Source organism: Simochromis diagramma, unplaced genomic scaffold (genome assembly GCF_900408965.1).
Source record: "Simochromis diagramma unplaced genomic scaffold, fSimDia1.1 OVJJ01000216.1, whole genome shotgun sequence".
In the NCBI taxonomy this organism is placed as follows: Eukaryota; Metazoa; Chordata; class Actinopteri; order Cichliformes; family Cichlidae; genus Simochromis; species Simochromis diagramma.
In genome coordinates, this window is record NW_024386883.1 from 9,559,489 (window position 1) to 9,578,962 (window position 19,474).

A 19,474-nucleotide genomic window follows, 5' to 3' on the forward strand; every position below is an offset into this window, starting at 1 on the left:
AAGGATGCCAACTTTGATGGAAGACGTTAGTTGGTGTTTTACTGCATTAGAGGGTATCTGATATTTGAAGTGAACGCTAATTAGAATTTCGCCAAAAAAATCAGTAGCTTCAGGGCTAGCTAGCCTAGCCTTAATACGCTACTAGCAGGGTCCGGCTAGCTAACGTTATGCTAAAGCAAATATGCAGGTAGTCGTGTAGGTAGCGTGCTAGCCAGTTGCTAATGATTTGGTTAGACATTGTACCTGCTTTGGTGCTCAGGTGGAAGGAGACTTTAATCATTCAATGGATGGGAAGGGTAGATGTTACTTTTATACGTTTCTATGCAAGGAAGTAGGGGAAAATATCGCGGTGATAGGAGTAATGTTTTTGTTCCTGTCATGGCAGCTAACAGGTCATGACGACTGATGTTTGTGTTTAGCCGTGGCTGACATAACTTGTACACCTAAGTTTGCTCTTACAGACGGCGGCATAACTATATGATACTACACGTGCAAATGATAAACATACTATGTTTCCTTTGCATTTGAAATACAGACTATTCGCTTTCCATTAAAAAGCATCTGGGGAATCAAACAATGGGAGATAAGTGCTACTTGTTTGTACTTTCTGTGCTAGTTTATGGTCGTTTTAGGTAATCATTGGCTCTTGATACTCGTTATTTTTCGCACAGTGACGACGAGCATAAAGTTTTGGTTCGTATCCTCCTCCTTTATTGTATTACTAACTCCTAGTGCCACTCCTTGCTGTGTCCAGTCAAAGTCTTTATTTGCATGGAAAATCAACACTGGGGAGAAGGGCAGCACAGTTAATCCGAATGTATGCTTTGGTTGAGCGAAGGATCAGCTGATGTGCTTTTCTAGGAAGCCATTTTACGTGCCATAGTTAGGGGGGAAGGGCCAGAAAATGCGTGATAAGTCCAGAGTTCCTCTTAACACTTGTCACGGGTAGTTCGTGCACGCATGTGGAGGGATAGGCTTGACGCATGGAGACAAGGAAAGTGCAACCAACTGACTTATTATGGTTGGCTGCACTTAGTCGGGAGGGGGGACGAGTTCATGCCCTAAGGTCATGAACTCGTTCACGGCAGGTAGCTGTGAACCGGCTCAGCAACTTTAGTCAGATGGTGGATGGAGCAAAAGCTGTACTTGAACTGTGGTTGCAGTTGTTGATTTGTTGTTATGTAGACATAACAGGAGTGTTGATATTGCAGTCGGATTCAATTATGTCAGAGAAAAAACTCCGCCCCCCTCATACAGTGGAGTGAGCTGCAGTACTTGGCTGGTTTCGGACAACTGCTGTTTTATATTCAATAATTTTCTGAAAATGCCAGGCAATAGTGCAGTCTGAAACTCCAGCTTCCACTCTAGAAGATAAACAAATAGTAAATAAAGTTGGGGTTTTTATAGCAAAAAATGGACCTTTGAGAGGTGATTATACACTATGACTAGACTACATTATAGACAGCTTTTAACAAATAATGAGTTTATTGCATTAGTAAATTACACCCCATGTCTCACCGACGTGGTGATTTTCCTCTGGTACAAGGCTAAAACCTCTTCTGTGTGCGCTGTTAAGTAGTTTAACTACAGTGTAGCCCTTGGTTGGCGCTCTTACTGTATTTTAATACACAGAAGGTCACCCACTTGTTTGAATATACAATTGAAATACTCTTAGTAGCAGCTTGAAACATAATGCCATCACCAGGCTTGCTTGAAGAGCTGTGTTGATGGCAGTAAGTTAGAAAGCTGAACTGAAGTGTTGGAGCTACTTCAAAGGTTGTAGACGGAAAATTAATCCAGGTAAAAAATAGCTCATATATGTGTCATGCCTTTGTTTTTAAATGAAAGTGTTGAGCAGAAAGATAAGGTTGATGCATGTGACTGTACATTGTCTGGATGCGATAGTCTTTGTTTTAGGTTTCCACACACCGAAGCACCGAAGAAAACCTTAAGCATACTTGACATTCAACTGAGGCTAGATGACTTCTAGATACCAGCTTTGTTAGTTTAAAAGAATCTTTAAAAAGGGGGGAAAGGGTTCCTGGAGCAGCGATGTAAACACCTTGTTTGCAGTAATGTGTAAATGTGCTACTGGTGACGCGGCTTACTGTGAAATCCTCTTCACTTCCTGTTTGGGTTTTGCTGTGAGGCTTCAGTTTAACAGTTTCCCCTGTGGCCAAGGCGAAGGGCACACATTCAGTCGAGATGTTATGAGACTTGTTTGTCCGTTCCAGACAGAGCAGTGCATGCATGTTTTCTTTGGCTTTGGCACACCTATTGTACATTCCTGATGTACTCCACTGTTGTTTTGCTGGCTGGATATTTGGGAAGTGAGCAATGTCTAGTTTCAGACTGTTCAACTGCAGCCCATTGTACACAATTTCAAATCTGAGCACCTACATTTGAGGAAAATTAATCCAAAGCTTAAAATTGCCTCTTTAGCCACAATTTTAAAGAGAGAGGCTATTCTTCTGTTGATGATAGAAATGGTTTTAAGGTGTTGCACTTGTCTGGTTTATGCATTGTGCAGATGTTACAGCTTTTTAGCATTTACCTTTTCCTCTTTAACCTGACCCAAAGTACAAGTTAATTGTGTGTTCAGCTAAGGTTTGTAAGTTTCATAATCAAATCTTATTTCCTGTACAAAGAGAAGCTTGTTGAGAGTAACTTGTTTGAAGGCTCTTTCTGAGTCTGCCAGCTTAATTAGCCCGAATCTAATCAGACATCAGCAGCTCTCTTTTTATCCCCCAGTACTGTTGCTCACGCAGCAGAGAAATATGCTGCTCACTGTGTCCTGACCTCATGCATCTGTTCTTCAGCTTTTGTTCTCAGCGATGCGAGTTAAACTCTCATGTGGCTTTACAGTCCTGTGAAGGTGAAGCTCATTAAGGCCATTTCATTTCACAGATCTGGCATAGATTGGTGCTGTGAGATACTGCTTTATAATACTATTTTTAAAGTGGAACGATAATAGCCTCAGTCTTTTTCGGTGGCAGCAGTAATATGTCTCAAATAGTAGTGAAATTCATTGCCACAGTATGTTCTTCTTGTTTTGTTTTAAGCAGGATAAGTGCTTTGAAGGAAATAACAAATGGATTAGGAACATAAACAGAAACAAATCCCAGAGTCAGAGGTATGAATTTATGCAATACGCAGATAAAATGTGGATTTTGTAGATTTATATTGTTAAGCGTCTTATGTAAACATTTTGCATAAATAATTGTCTACATTTTAGGGCTCAGCCGCCAGTTATTTTCATTATTGATTAATCTCATGGATTTATGTTCTTTCTTTCTTTTATCAAATGTTGAAAAGTGCTTTGTATATATTTACACCCATTTCCTTGGTGATGCTTCAAATGTTCACATCAACAAGTGTGAAACCCAAAAAAGCTGAAACCAGCACATTTTTGATTAGAAATGACAAAAATTTCCGCTCAGTGCCCTTATCATAAATATTTGCTGATTCATTTTTCGACAGCACTTCAGTTAATTGGCTTATCATTGCAGGTTTTCAGTCCTCCATTTAACCACAACTGAGCCTTTATTCCAGCTACAAGAGAGAGTTTATTTGGATGTTTGGAGGTTAGTGACAGACATTTCAGCTTTAGATGTAGTGCAGACTTTTCTCTGAGTAATACAGCTGAGACTGATGGATGGGAAATTATTACACAGTAGAGAGAACTGCAGTCTTGTTTGACATTTTATTAACTTCAGGAAATCTTTGCATGTTGTTACAGTTTTAGTTTGCAAAGTGCCTGCTGTTTTAAAGGTTAAGATTTAGTTTGACTGGATAATTGTAGTTTGTTTAAGGTAAAAAATGACTAACTAAGGAATGGTTTATTCTTCGTTAGATTGTTTCATCACACTAAAGGAAGGTCTGATAGACTCAAGATGGGTAGCTAAAACCTTATGAAATGCATATTCACGAAATGGCTTCTTCTCTCTCTCTCTCTCTCTCTCTCTCTCTCTCTCTCTCTCTCTCTCTCTCTCTCTCTCTCTCTCTCTCTCTCTCTCTCTCTCTCTCTCTCTGCGGTATAATCCATGTTGCTTAAATATTATTCGTATACTGCTGCTCAGTCTGCTGAGTTAAAAATCGTACAATAGATCAGAAGCAGGTTAAAAATGAAAAACCTCTTGACAGGCTTGTGTTGTGCCTTCTGAAGAGCTTGAATGACGCAGATCCTTTGGAAATGTTGCCAAGATAACTGAGGCTTGGGTGTCATGTTCCACTAACAATGTGGCCTAAAAAGTACACTGAACATTATGTTATCTGTGTCAAACCTGCAAGTGAGAGCATTTCTTTTGTTTCTGAGTTCACGTGACAATGTTTACCTAGGTAAAATCCAAATGAGCTTTCGAGCCTGGTACTTTTTAGCTTTGTTTGTAAGAGTTACTCTAGATTTTAGAGTGTATATTTTACCTACTACTTTACTTTGCCTACTAGATACCTAAGTTCTTTAGAAGAGCTTTAGAAAAGCTTTAGAAAATGACTACTTTGTATCTGTTTCACAGTGCCATGAAGAGACTGATTTACCGTTTTGCTCTTGGTAAACAGCTTTACTGAATGTTAAACATAAAAAGCTCCTAAATTAATATGAGTTAATTAGCTGTGTAAATGCACAACAGTCTCAGCACTGAGCCTGTGATTGGTAAATGCTGCCAGTTCCCTCTTATTCAGATAATGCACGCCTGCTGAGTGGAGGCTTTCCAGGCAGCGACTCAGTTCAAATGCTTCAATCCTGCTTTAATGAAAGGACATAAGCAGTTGTTTAGAGAACATGCCAATCAAGACCCGAGACTTGTTTTGATATGCTAATTGGAGCTAATGTGCAGCCACATAGAAATATTGAATTCTTTTAATTGAAGCGGGAATTTAAGATACTGCCCTCTTCAAAAATTCCTCATCTGCACTTTGATATAAAAGTCTCAAGGAAAATCAAGCCCTTTTCTTTCCTCTTGAAATGCTGATACAGAAATATGGCTTGCAGGGTTTTCTTAATGAAAAGTATTGCATGTTTTAGTGATTGAAAGTCACTCCAGTTTTTCCCAACACTTCTTCTTAGTCTTCTTGCCCTAGCTGCATGTGATTTTTGCCTGTAGTCCTCACTAAACAGCTGGTATAGAGGGCAGGTTTGCTGCATTTGAATGGACGCTCCCTCTGGAATTCCTGCAGTCAGCAGGTTTGCTTCAAAAGCACTGGGGGTGGTAGTGGTGGTGGCACTGGCTGTCCATCTGCACCTGCTACAGAATACTTTCTGTAGAGCAATCTAAGGTGCTGTAAAGTCCTGGAAACCAGTTATGATCGATGACACTTGTAGTTTTGCTTAACCAAGACTCACTGAATGTGCAATATTTATGCTTTAATATCCAAAATGAATGGATGTGCATACAGCTCATAGCTTTTAATACAAAATTAGAGCCATTTGTAATGCGCATAGTAAACCTTTTGTTAACATTTTCTACTTCATGAGCCTGGTCATTGATTAAATCCTCCCAGGGTAGTACTTTGCTTCTATTTATAAAAGTAGAGGGCATATGTAATTGCCGGAAGTGCTGAGAAATGACAGACTAACACACTGTGCTTTCAGATTCAGCATGAATGGGAAATAATTCCAGCCAGTACAGTATCTCTAAGAACGTAAGCCTGATGATACAGACATGCAGCTGTTGGCAGTACTGTACAGCCTTGGTATCCATTGATGACTACTTATATCAGCTGTGTGTATTATAAAGTCCATCAAATGGAGTTTCCCAAAGTTTGGAGGCCGGCCTTCGTTTTAATACTTTAAATAACGCCACAAGCAAACAGCACAGCGAGCATCATTGTGTGTGGGGAAGAATTGGCACAGTCAGCATAGAATTCATGTAAAACTGTCATAATTTATGAGATTATTGAAGTTGAATTTCTTTGCAATTAAATCAAAGCACCCTCAGATAATGAGGGCAAAACCTTGTAAAGATGTGATCAAATTCAGATATATTTTTGTTGAAAGCAATAAATGAATGTTTAACACTTGTACCTAAAAGCCCGCCCTTTAATGTTCTTGATTAATGATAAACATCTGCTGAAAGTCAAGAACAGAAGTGGCATCATTTTGTCAGCTTGTGTACCAGATAAAAATCCTCACAGCTTGCGGTGATGCCACACTTGTCAGCATGTTTCGTCATCATCTGAAAAAGCCTCATGTTTGTTACACCCAGCATACTGGATGCCTAAGCGCTGTGACTTTAACAGGCTGCATGGGTGCTTTGCCCTGTGCTCCAGGGCATAGTGGGGGGTGGGGGGAGGTTGTTGATGGAAAGAGCAGCTCTGATTGGCTGGGTTGTGCTGAGGGCCGTGACATCACTTGGAGGAGAGGCTTTGCGGTGTAAAATAACATCTCCTTTTATGGGAGGAGGTGGACTGTGCCATTCTCGGAGAGAGGTGAGTTTTATTCCCTTTCTCGCTGTTTCTTCAGTGCCGTTTTCCTGTAGATGCTCTAATTGGCCAGCATGGCGGTTGTGGAAATGATTTCCTTAAGGCCAAGCTCATTAATTTCCTTCGCAATAATCCCCTTTTTAATTTTTCCCTCCTTCTTAATTTTGTGTGTAAGAATAGGGTGTAAAAAGGTTCAGTAAGACTGGGTGATCTTTTAAGATTCCTTAAAGGTTTAATTAGTCACCCCCCCTTTTTTTTTTTTTTTTTTAAAAAGCAAACAAAACTGTATTTCTATTACAGTGTTTCAGCAGGCTTTTCAAATTGATGGCTTGTGCTCCTTGCTTTGTTATCTCAGATTAAATTATTCCTCTGCTACTTTCTGAGGGGTTTAAAGATTAAAATCAGCCTAAAGTGCTCTCAGTCAAACATCAGGCACTCTTCTATAATAATAGACATGAGAAATTAGGTCTCTTATCCCTAATTTATCTATTGCATTCACTCCAAACATTTAAATAGCACATATACCCTCGCATTTATTCAATATTAACCTCTTTCTTTCACCTCACTTTTCTCATTTTTCATGCATGCTTTATCTTCAAAACAGAAACAAAAGCTGCTGCTGCTTTCTGTAGCCTTCACCTCGCATGTGACCAACCCCCGCTGTTTGCCGACATGGTATTTCCCGAGAACAAGCAGTCGCCTCCCCTCCCTAAGTCAGAATTGTCTCCACTCCAAGGAAATACACAGTACCTTCCAGTCGAGTAAAGAAACTTTAGTCACATTCTTTCAGCTGGACGCCCACAGATACATCTAGATTTGAAAAAGAGGGGTCAGGTTTTCTTGACTGGAGGTGGTTTGTGTGGAAATTCAGGCTGACAAGTCATGACGAGAATACTTCTGAATTCCTGGGAGATCCTGTGAAACCTCCTCCCCTCCTTTTTCCAATGTTTCAGTGGTTGGGGCCATGGCCTCTCAGTCAGGGTAAGAAATGCAGAGCTATTTAACTGCTTTACTCATTTCTCTTGGTGTCTGGTAGGACTAAAGCACATAACTTTATCCTATTGTGAATACTTGAATATGACAGATGAGACATGTTTGATTTGCCTTACATAATGGCTGTGTCCCAGAAGCCAGATCTTGTACTGAGTGATACTGAGAAAATCGTGGGTTTTTTTTTTTTCCCTGTTTTTTGTTTGTTTTTAAAGATGAGATCTGACTGTTATGTGGTACTTTAGAACGAGACATACGAGCTGATTCATTTAGGTACAGAGTGATCTGCCTTCAGACTTTGACCTTTTCAGTTTGGCACAGTGTTGAATGGCTACAGTAAACCTAGCTGGCCATCACACCTTGATATTAATAAATGTTCTTTAAGCTTAAAACTTTTTTTCTTATTGTTAATCCATCTTATTTTATTGGAATAGGGAGGGGAGTGGCTCAAGGTTTGGATTTAGGCTTGGTAAGTCAGGAAAATGCCAATCAAAGCTCACCTATATGTGCATCTTGACTTTAAAGTAAGGTTTTACTTGTTTTGAACACAACACAAGTAAATGGTGGCTGAATTTATTCTCGATTAGTCACATTTTATTTGTATAGCTTGCACTTTCAGCTACTGATATCTGAGAAGTATATACAGTACGCTCTTTTTGGCCTAGGTCAAATTGGAAAGGAAAACCCTTTATTTTGTAAGGTATGAAATTATTCATTCAGTTTGAAAGTGAATAACAATACCTTTGTGACGTGAGGGATGGGTTGATTTGGAGGAATTATGATTAACACCATCCACAGTGTTGGTTTAGTTGCTTGGACATGTTGAACACAAAACTGTTTGTGGAAAACCAGCTGTGTGTGCGGTAACAGTTTCACTTCTACAGAAATAAATCCATGCCTTTATTTTGTGGATTTACTCTTCATTCACAATTTAAAAAATCTTGATGTGTACAGAAAGGCATGGTGTCTTGCTCGAACTTTTTGTTAATCATATTTCTTAATTAAGGATCAGGGTCTTGGTTTGGTACTCCCTGAGGCCTAGTTTGCGTTTAGAGGCAGGTCTAAGACTAAACTATAAACAGATTGAGTGCAGAGGCTTACCACATATGTGCCACATGGTCATATCATGTCACCAACACTTGTTTTTCATTCTTTTTTTCTGTTTGGGTACAGTGAGTACTTTCTCAGTTATTCTGAAGCCAAACTTAAAAGTTTTCGTGAATAGGACCATGGTAATTTCTCTGAAAGTGTGATTTTTATTTATGTTTTTTAAGTCAATGAGATTTTTTGGGAAGAGTCTAAAATTAAAGCGTACTACAATTATTATAAATGTTAGAAGTTCAACAACCAGGAGGCGCAAACAAGACAGTTGAGCCTCCTTGGCTGTTGAGTTTCTCTCGTAATACTAAAGCGTCACACCCTTTTCAAATAATAACAACTAACAGCTCAGGTAAGTTAGTTGGCAGAATGGAAATGAGCTGTGTTTACAAAGGATCCTACTTGGAGCCTTTGATCATTTAGCACTGTGACTTAATCACACATGCAGGCCCGCACCCACATTACATCAACAAACTAATATACATATATACACACGTGTAGTACTCATACTGCTGGAGCAGATTAAAATCACCCTTTATCTAAGCAATCAAATGTGCATGGATGTAAATAAAGTTATGGACAGCATTTATAGCAGGAGGCCATGTTATCTGTAGATGATAATCATAGCTACTTCAGTTTTAGAAAGTTTGCCATGCAAAGTGTGTTGCTAGGATTTGGGTTTTGTATTTCCAGCCTTGGTTCTTGGCTGTGCTTTAAGTCAAGAGGTGATCATGATGTTAATGGTATGTTTCATGAAATAAAGTTGACTTAGTCGCTTCTTTGTAAGTGTGGCTTAATGAACCGTAGCCATAGTGGATTAATCCCTATACCTCCTATGAGTAATGCGTCGGAGTTGTCATTACTCATAGATGTCAGGGTTGATGATATAAAACGGTTAAAGGTCGTGTTAAGAAAAAAAAAAGATTGGTTGTGAAATTACTGTTTAGACTAACTGATGAGCTTTTCTAATAGTTCATTCAAAGCTTGACCAGCATATGGGGACAAGGTTTAGTCTGTAACACAGTTTATTTATCTATTTATTTTTTATGATTGATCAGTTCCTCGTAACTCTCAGGTTCCAGTGTACTCTCTCGCCATTTGACTTCCCTGTGTATAAAGAATTTCCTCATCATTGAGTCAGTTTCTCATCCACTTCTTACTTTTTTTTTTTAGTCATGCTTGGGAAAGATTAGAAAGACCCTGTGTGTAGTTTTGAGAATCTACAAGGAGGCCGGATGGTTGCTGCTTAATCGCACTGTGTCAACAGCCTTACAATCATTGTTGTCACTGGCAGAGCTTGAAGCTGTCTACTTAAACCGGGAGGCGACACGCCTGGATGACAGCGTGCTTGTTTCTATTTTCAAACCTCTGTAGTTGCTTTCTGTTAAACAAAGTGCACAGCAGAGGGAAGTCACATTTGTTTTTTTGGCTCGCTGCACCTATGAGGTGCCTGATTTCTCCTCTACCAGAGCATTTTTGGTAATGTTTTAGAATGGCTCTGAGTTGTTATCGTAATAATGTGTACATGGATATATTACATGTCGCAATGATGTTTGTCTCACTGGTGTCAATCCATACATCCGATCAGAGGGGTATTGCCCTTATGACTTTCTCCTCATCTGATTAAATAACACACATTATGTTTAGAAGGAAAACACAGACTACGGGGTGTGTTTATTTATCTGTAGGGGACCCAGTGAGTTCCAGCTAGTTTCATAGCAGATAATTACAGTCTATTTTAACTTTGTCATTCATTGCAAGCAAACATCCAGCACACAGTCCACCCAAAATTACCAATATTTTAAAAGCAATCAGGTTCTTGCAGGTTACGAGAAAAAAATTTGTGATTTGATTGCTCTTAAATGTGGCCCGATCTTTCATTTTAGTCACACAGTCTGCAATAAACACATTTACTTTCCGTGACTTTATTTAACACATTTAGTCATAACACTGGAAAAGCCTGACAGTTTTTTGTTGTTGTTGTTGTGTTTTTGTTTTTGTTTTTCAAATTAAGTGAGCTTGAGAGTTTGGTAAGTTTAGTAAGATTCGTAGAAACTCATTTTGTAAAAAAAAAAAAAAAGTGTTTTGAGACTATTATAGATGTTATGAGACATGACAAAAAGCTGTTTTAGTTGATTAATAATTTTGGGATGGCATCTTGCTTGGGTTAAGGTCAGGACAACATGCTCATCTTTGTTTTCTTATGCTTTTGAGTTGTCGCCTTGTTGCATTCATTATCCTTTCCTAAGCTTTAGGTCATGGACACAGTGTACTTTCTAAACCATCCATCAGTAGTTGCAAAGTATCTAGGCTCTGAGGTAGCAACTTGGCCAAAACCATCATGCTCTGTCCACTGTGCCTCACTATAGTTGTGCATTTTTCCCAGAAAATTACATTTTTGTCTCATTTATTATCCCATAAGGATTATTTTATTGAAGAGATTATTTTTTTTAATCAATGATATACCTTTCTTATTCAGTGGTGCTTTTTTAACCTTATTATATATTTATCGTCAAGGCATTGCTCACAAACACCAAGTCTTTTAAGAGGGAAACCTGTAAATTAGTTTTGAGTGATTTCCCTCCCCCTTGTTTAGGAAGAACCGATAGCAGGTGGAGGAAGAGGTTAAACTGTACTACTTGATCTACTATACTGTGCTCCCCAACCAAAAGAAATGCAGCTTTCGCTCAGAGAGAAATGCTTTCAAGTTTATTTTCAGCTTCCAGCATGAAGAGAAAACAAACTAGTGCTAACTGAAACCCTTGATCACATACAACAATGAATGGTTTAACGTATTGTAATTAGTGACTGCAAGTAGGCACTGAACCACTAACCTTTTGTGTCTGTTTTGTATATGTTGGGGTGTTTTTTTTTTTTGTTTGTTTGTTTGTTTGTTTGTTTTTTTGTTGTTGTTGTTTATTTTAAATTAACAGAGATGTGTACTTAAAACAGTAATGGGGCAGGTTGAGTTGAATTTGCAGGTAACACCGGTAGTGTTTTTATTGAATACATTAAGAGGAAAATAAGCTAAACTGTTGACGTAATTGTCAAACGCTTGGTGATCAAGCTGACCATCTTCAACATCTGAGATCCATCAGTGCAATATTTGCTTTTTGAGATGCTGTTAGAACAGAAGTTAAATTGTTTTTGATAACCTTCTCAAAGTTTTTATTTACATTTTTTTTTTTTTTTTAAACATGTTAGTGGTTCAGTCAGATTGATTTTTACCCTTTGGATTTACCCAGATCTCAATCATAAATAACAAAGTGCTCACAAACGTTTCCTGCAACTGTTGATGTTTTGAGATAAAAAGTATGTAAACTGCAGCCTTCTCACTGTGTGAAAACATTGAATTGGTAGTTTCAGCTGGGGGCAAATTGTGCTGACCATCTGTACAAGGAGATTATTTGCAGATGAAGTAGGGTACTGCACAGTGTCTATGTCTAGACTAGGCTAAGCTTATTAGAACCTACTTTCTCCACAGGTCACAACTTCCCCTGTTTATGATACGTGTGGGATTTCACTAATGACAGTTATGTTTGTGCTAACAATGAGTCAAAGCAGAGCACAGTGGTAGTGTGATCTTTCTCAATACTTGTTGTGACTTTATTGTTTTTTTTTTTTTTTTTTTAAATGGTAAAGGGTAAAACAGAAGAGAAAAAACTGACCATTTCTATTTTTCCAAGCTGACTTTTTAACAAGAGTATATGTTTGCTTAATTCTTCCGCACTTGTCTCCGAGATCTCATTTTCATAATATACTGCCCCTGCAGGCATCCGTGTTCAGCAAAGACATACCCTGTTTGTTTGTTTCTTCTCATTATGTTACCTTGTTATTCTTCTGTGTTGATAGCAACATGAACCGTGAGGACCGGAATGTGCTCCGAATGAAAGAACGAGAAAGGCGAAATCAAGAAATCCAGCAGGGAGGAGGAGAGGCCTTCCCAGCAAATTCCCCTCTCTTCCCCGAACCCTACAAAGTGGTAAGTTTGTTCAACTCACGTTCACTTTATCTGGCACGTAAGTGGTTAGTAATATTAAGGGAGTCTGTAACAGTGACTGGAAATGCAAGGTGTCAGACTGTGCATAATAATAATCAGTTCCTGCAAATTAAGCAATTATAATGTGGGAGATTCCTGCACACTATTACAGTGATCTAGTATTCAGCACAACACTGCTGTTTCGGAAAGTCTTGCTAGCTTAAACAAGCACGTTCCAAGAGCTAAACTATTTAGAAATGTAGATTTACATCAACTGAAATTTTAATCCTCTGGATCGTCAGGCAGGTAACTCTGTTACTAAGGTGAACTATAGCCCAAAAGCAAGTTTAAGGCTATTCTTCTCAGTATGTATCAGTGAAACTGAGCTGAATTACAAGTTGGAGGAGAAACACATTGAGGCCTGAAGTCTATAGTTTTTCTCAGAAGTGTTGTTGTCCCCCCAAAACAAATCCCCCCCCCTGTGGCAAGCATTTAAGGGGAATGAATTCTGACATGTGAATGTCAAGCTTTGTGGTGAGAATAGTACATAATATCAGAAGCTTTTGTGGCAATGCAAATTAGTCATGACTTTTTTTTTTTCTTTTTTCTTTTTTTTTTTTAAACATGTCTTTGGTTATGTGAAGATGAGTGTTTAGCCTCAGGCTCCTTTCTTATGGTAGTTCCCACCAAGTGTATTTATACTGAAGAAAATGAATTGAATTAATCTTGTTTACTTCACGTGTGATAAAAAAGCAAGATATGCTCAGAAAGTGAAGATCCAGCTTCACTGAAAGTAGATGGAACACCAGCAACATCGATTTCAAGAGGAAATTGGTAGGTTTGTGTGCAGTGTTTGTTCTAATCATAATTATGGCTTAAAAGCACAAATGTTTCTACAAAGATTTGAGGTTTGAGTTACATACTTGTCAGATAGTTGTGAGCAGTTCACCAACTCTGCACTAAATACAGCACAGTTTAAAAACACCTGGCATTGGGTAGCTTTTTGGCATTACAGTTGTTGAAAGCAAACTAAAGACCAGAAAACATGCCTCCTCTTTGCAGAGCTTCCTCTTGTGCTTGCAGACACACATAGATGTAGGCCAGCCAGCTTCAGGCTCCTGCCTGGCCAATATAATTGTAAAGAGGATTTGAGTTCTCTGTACTGGTCTAATCTTTGCCACTAACCAGATTTGAGCAGATGTAAGTGGCTTCTCTCTTTAGCTCGAGCTGGCCATCAAAGAGGCAGTGAGGAATGTGTTCTGACAGGTTGGGAATTGAAAAGCCACCAGAGGTAAGTGAGGAGTGTTTTGGGCCACAACAAAGATAAAAAAGCTGACATTAAAGATGGAAAACTCCTTGACCTTTACAAAGGAAGAAGTTTTTCACCCGTGTACATTGTCATCTGCTGTTTTCACACACTTGATACTATGTTTAAGAACAAGATGGTGTTCAGTCTTTGCAGTATCAGAGCAGAATTTTGGAACAAGCAAACTGCTTAAGTCTGTCCAATAGAGTTTTCTCTACTTGTGCGAGTCTTATATAAGCTTTAGTTTGACTTTTCTCTCCTCTGTCATGCTCCACTAAGTGGAAGTTTAGTGTTCTGTATTAAAGGCCATGTGTGCATGCAGCTGCAGCTGTGCCCTCCCAGATGTAGACCAGCACAGCAGTAACATTTTTATGGCATAGAGTTCACGCACTCTCTCAGCGGCACAGAATAAAAGCTTATCTATGAAGCCGCACATTGTTTTTCATGTTCTTTTCACTTAGAAAGGCTCCTTAAAAAATAAAAATAAAAATCAGGGATCCCTCAAATTATACGACGGGGTAGGTGCTTTCACCCTAACGGTACCAGGATATAATTGGACCCAAAAAAACCAAAGTGACTCAGCAAATTAAAAATCTATTAAGAACGTTTGTGTCTGCGTCGAAAAATAGGCAAATTAAATGTGTGTCAGATTAAAAACAAAAACTTGTGGCTGTTATAATCGGATATCACAAAATGGCAGAAGAAATGTTGAAGAGATGGCAATCAGCAGCTTGTTCTTTGTAGCTTGTTATTGTTGAAGTGTGAATGATTGAAGTTATTTATTTCAGCTTTAAAGACCGTACTGCTGCAGGACTAAGTGTTTTTGTCACACAGGAAGCAAAAGGTGAAAAGTGTTCCTGTGGTCATCTTGGAGGTTTCCTCTGAAAGTTTCAGCAGTTGAACAACCACTATACACCATTGTTTATCAAGAAAAAAAAAAAAAAAGCTTTGACAGAGTTACAATCTGAAGGTTTTCCTCTCAGAAATTTCCTCAGTTAAACATAACGCAACAACGGTGTGTTATGTGAAAGCAACAGTGCAGTTGCTCAAAACAAAACAGCCTAAAACAAAATTGAAACCAACAGCCATTAAGAAAAATAGGTGATACCTAGCTGCGCATATGTGAGCCAGGCAGCGCAGACAGGAGGTAGTGGAGTGCACGTTATGACCAAGCTAAGTTACATTTCCTGCTGCAGATAACGGCTAGTATTTCTTCACCCTCGGTGTGACTCTGTCAAACAAAACTGAAGCGTGAGGCTGCGTGTGAAACTGGATACTCTACACAGACTTTTGTCACGGGCTGATTGCAAACAGGTCGGCTGGAACTCGTGGCCTCAGAGTGATTGATTATCTTCTGTGGTGGGTGTCTGGGCAGAGCGTAACTGTGTTCGCAGATGGGTTTGGACTGATCTGGGCTCAGTCTGAAAAAGTGAACTTTGCGTTTAGGCCTCTCACTGCGCCTCTGTTTTTGGTTGAGCGCCTTTACCTCAAATGTTGAACTTCTTCTCTTTTCTCTGCTTTCCCTCTTTTCACTCGTGTTCTCCACAATAATTATTCTTTTTTGTTTGTTTGTCTCTGCTTCACTCTGCAGGTGAGCAAGGAAGATAAACTGTCCAGCCGTATTCAGAGCATGCTGGGCAACTACGACGAGATGAAAGAGCCAATTGGTGACACCATTCCAAAACTTAATAGTAAACCATCCAACAGCTCGTCTTCCTCTGAGGAGAAGTCGGGTCCACCTTTGTTTGGTGGGGACCAGCGGTGTGGCGGCAGCAGCCAGAGCAGTAAGTGGACCCCTGTTGGCCCCGCAGCGGGCGGATCTTCATCCCAGTCCCAGAAACGCTCAGGACTCCAGGGCGGGCACAGCAGCCAGAGGAGCAACGGAGGCGGTAGCGGCAGCAGCAACAGTAGCCAGAGAGGGGAGGTGCGGGAAAAAAAGTCAAGTAAACACAGCGGAGGGTCCGATCACTCGAAGTCACACATGTCAAGTCCGGCAAAGGGCTCTCTAAGTTCCTCCAGTAGTCACTCGCGGAGCTCTTTGTCTGCTGAGCAGCATCACAACAAGGACCGCTACCGCTCAAAGTCACCGCGAGACAGAGAGGCCAACTGGGACTCACCTTCACGGGTTCACACGTCCTTCCCCAGTGGACAGCACTCAAGTCAGGCCTTTCCCCCATCTCTCATGTCCAAGCCCAGCACAATGCTGCAAAAACCAACAGCCTACGTGCGGCCTATGGATGGCCAGGAAACAGCAGAACCTAAGAGTTCGCAAGCGGAAAGCTACACTGGACAGTCGCATAGCAGCACTGTGGGAGAGATGAAGTCCAAGCTTGCCAAACTTAAGATCCCTTCCCAACCTGTAGAGGTAAGACCCGAGTCTCAATCTCATGCTGTTGTGAACCTGGTATGTTGACTATTTAAAGAATGTGCTCTTTGTTTGTATATCACCTCAAGAGCAGCTTTTTGAAGTCTCTCTTAAGGCAGATGCCTTTTTGAATGTTGCATGCTGTGGTCATTCCTTCATTTTCTCTTAGACCCACAGAAATATATATATATTTCTGCCTTGACTCAAAACAAGAGGTGTCCCTCTGGTGTAACCCTGATTGTACATTAGAAACGACCTACCAACGGCTTGTGTAGAATTTATAGCTTACTATGTCAGAGAAGTGGCACGTGTTTGATTTAATGATGTAATGATTACGTTAAAGGACCTCTCAGCTTGTTACACATGGTCTGAATGAACTCCTAGTTCTCACAAAATGCCTATAGGATGACTAATAGGGCTCAAAATGGAAGCCACCTCACACATGCTGTACTGAGATCGTGTTGTTTATACGTCTCATAAGCATGCTGTTTCTGTCTTTAGGGATCCGGTGATGCCAACTGTGTCGACGAAATTCTGAAGGTACAGACACAACTCTCATTTTCATAGAAAAGCCATCTGCTTCAAATAATTGAATCAACCATCAAGATTACTCACACCTTAAAGCTAATTTTAATGGATTTTTTTTCCTTCTGTTTTCTCTTTTCTCTCTCTTTTTTTTAAATTCAGGAAATGACTCAGTCATGGCCCCCTCCTTTGACAGCCATCCACACTCCCTGTAAAACAGAGCCCTCCAAGTTTCCATTCCCCACCAAGGTCAGCAGCAGTGTCTGTTTGATTAATGTGATTGCGTTGTGATGAACTATTTCCATTTGTATGAATCAAACCTTGCATAAGACAAGCAAAGGAGGGTTTTTTGGAAGGTTACTTAATGTGATAAGTCAACTTGTTACTTACTGCTTGTATTGAATGTATCATGGCATCTTTCTCATGAATGCAAAGTCATATAATAAAACAGAGATTCATGAAAATAAGTTAACACCTCCTTTTAATTTTCTTTTTTTTGTAATTTCAGGATACTCACCCTTTTCCAAGTGGGCACAGTGAGTATCACACACACATAAAATAGTGAAGTAAAGTTAAATGTATATGTTTTAGGCTTTCAATCAATACATTTAAATCTTTTTATGTGTGTTTTAGAGCGAGGCAGTTCATCAAAGAGCTCGAGTAGCCACCAAGCCAAAACTTGCGATGACCAGCCCACGTAAGTGCTTCATCTTTGAACCTTCTTTTTCTCTTTTCTTGTCAGTAGTGAGTGGAATAGTTGAACAGTAATTATTTGAGTTAAGAAGCTAAAAGTAATCACAGTAACTCCAAACGACTGTGGCGACATATAAAGAATAACAAATGATTCCCGTATCTCAGTAGGTTGGAGGAAGACCTAAGGCTAAGCAGCAGTGAGGACAGTGATGGAGAACAGGACTCTGCCAAGAATGCCTCAAGGAACACATCAGCAAGGTAAACTGTAGAAAACATTTTTTAAGTCCTTAAGTTTTATCTAAGTCCTATGTTGAGACTTACTGTTTTAACTTTGAATCATTTTCCCAATCTTGAAAGAAAAACTTCACAGCTCGAGTAGCTTTCTTCTTCTTTTTCAGCCATTTTGTGTCTTGTCTTTATGTGTTAACTGCACCTTGATGACATAGTGATGCCTGAAATATAAAACCATATTTTTGCTGTACTGCTGGATGCAAAGTGTATATATTTACATTTTTTGAAACTGAATATATAACAAAGCTGCTTTCTTGAGTGTGTGGAGAAAGACAGAGAATGCAAATCTTGGGGTTTTTATGCACACCTTGTGGCTTGACAGTTAAAGCATTGAAACCCATGAACTACCCAAGGACTCTTGAGCAGCTACTACACAGGTTGCATTAATATCCGTATGCTGACTGATTCTAAACCCTGAAAAATGCATACATAAGTATTCAGATTTTTGTTGCGGTAACGAATAATCTCAACATACACAGGTTTTTAGTGACTCGACCGTAAAATACCATTATTGATCACTTAAAATCTTTATGTGGAGGTATAGATGTTTGCTCATACACCACAATGACAATGTTTAATGCTCTCCTATTGAACAGCAATAACAGCGAAGCAGCTGACCAATCAAGGGACGACTCCAGCAGCCATAGTGGCTCAGAGAGCAGCTCGGGCTCTGACAGCGAGAGCGAAAGCAGCACGACAGACAGCGAAGCCAACGAGCAACCACGGCCTGCCTCCCCTGAAGTAATAATTTTTCAGTAACTTTATACAGAGCTGTAATACCGCTTGGTTGATTAAGGATTGTATGAACCAGTTTTCACACTGTCCACTTCTCTTTTTGGATTAAATATTTATATGGTACTTTCTTCTAGACTCTTATATTTTGTTAGGAGTTCAATCAGTGAGACTGTTTCCTAATTCTGTGCTACCCTCTGTGCCCCTTCAGCCTGAAAAACCCATGGCAAACAAGTGGCAGTTGGACAACTGGTTCAAGAAAGCCAAGCAGTCCTCACCTTCATCCCCATTGGACAACAATAACGTCCCACCCAAATTCAAGAAAGATGGCCGAGATAACAGCTCAGGGCGCAGCTATAGTAGCCAAGGAGGGGGGTCAAAAGATTCAGCAGCACCCACCCCAAGCAGGGACCTGCGGGCAGCCCAGAAAGGTGCAGAAGGTGGCCGTGGCCGGCAAAAGTCACCCGCACAGAGCGAGGGTGGCACAAATCCACGTATTCGAGTGGGTAAAAAGCAGCCTAAAAAATCTGAGAAGCCTCCTGTGGTAGAGGAACCAAAGGGAGGTCTGAGAGTGGAGAGTGAGCCGGCTCCAGAGATACCTCCTCATCAGCCCAAAGCTGCTACGAAGGGTTCACGCAAACCAAGCAATAAAAAAGAACCCAAATCCTCGCCGAGGCCCACTACTACTCCCTCCAGCACTGCAGCCCAGCGCAAGCCCAAGGCAGCAACCAAGACTTCTCAGAAATCTCGTGAATTTGTTGACACAGACTTTTCATCATCAGACTCCGAAGGAAACGACAGCATCCCGTCCTCATCCCAGACACCCAAGTACACAGAGAGTATCAGGACACCCGTGTGCGTTTTTTCGCCTGGGGAAGAGAGAGGGCTGCTATCTCCTCTCAGTGACCCCGAGGACCGCTACCCTGCAAGACAGCCTCAGCAGCAAGTTTTATTAGTCAAGATAGGTTAGTCGAAACTGCTCGCAAGTCTTGTAAAAAGTCCAGAGAATATGTCAAGGTGTAGTGGGCACTGAACCAAAGGGATTTCTTTACTTTGAACCAAATTAAGCATACCC

At 40.1% G+C, this 19,474-nt stretch overlaps 1 protein-coding gene across 2 annotated transcripts in view; it reads left to right on the forward strand.

The window, feature by feature from the left end:
• The window catches only part of aff4 (AF4/FMR2 family, member 4), a 29,739-nt gene that overhangs the window by 439 nt on the left and 9,826 nt on the right, over positions 1-19,474 (forward strand). The window contains exons 1-10 of one of the 2 annotated variants that reach the window (XM_040032175.1): positions 5-7,401; positions 12,361-12,490; positions 15,385-16,158; positions 16,660-16,698; positions 16,846-16,932; positions 17,192-17,219; positions 17,317-17,380; positions 17,542-17,634; positions 18,264-18,408; positions 18,611-19,364. In XM_040032175.1, the coding sequence (XP_039888109.1) occupies positions 7,385-7,401; positions 12,361-12,490; positions 15,385-16,158; positions 16,660-16,698; positions 16,846-16,932; positions 17,192-17,219; positions 17,317-17,380; positions 17,542-17,634; positions 18,264-18,408; positions 18,611-19,364 (2,131 nt within the window). In that variant the 5' untranslated portion in view covers positions 5-7,384. Of the gene's footprint in view, positions 1-4; positions 7,402-12,360; positions 12,491-15,384; positions 16,159-16,659; positions 16,699-16,845; positions 16,933-17,191; positions 17,220-17,316; positions 17,381-17,541; positions 17,635-18,263; positions 18,409-18,610; positions 19,365-19,474 lie in introns of those variants that run through there. The other variant, XM_040032176.1, reaches the window with a different exon arrangement.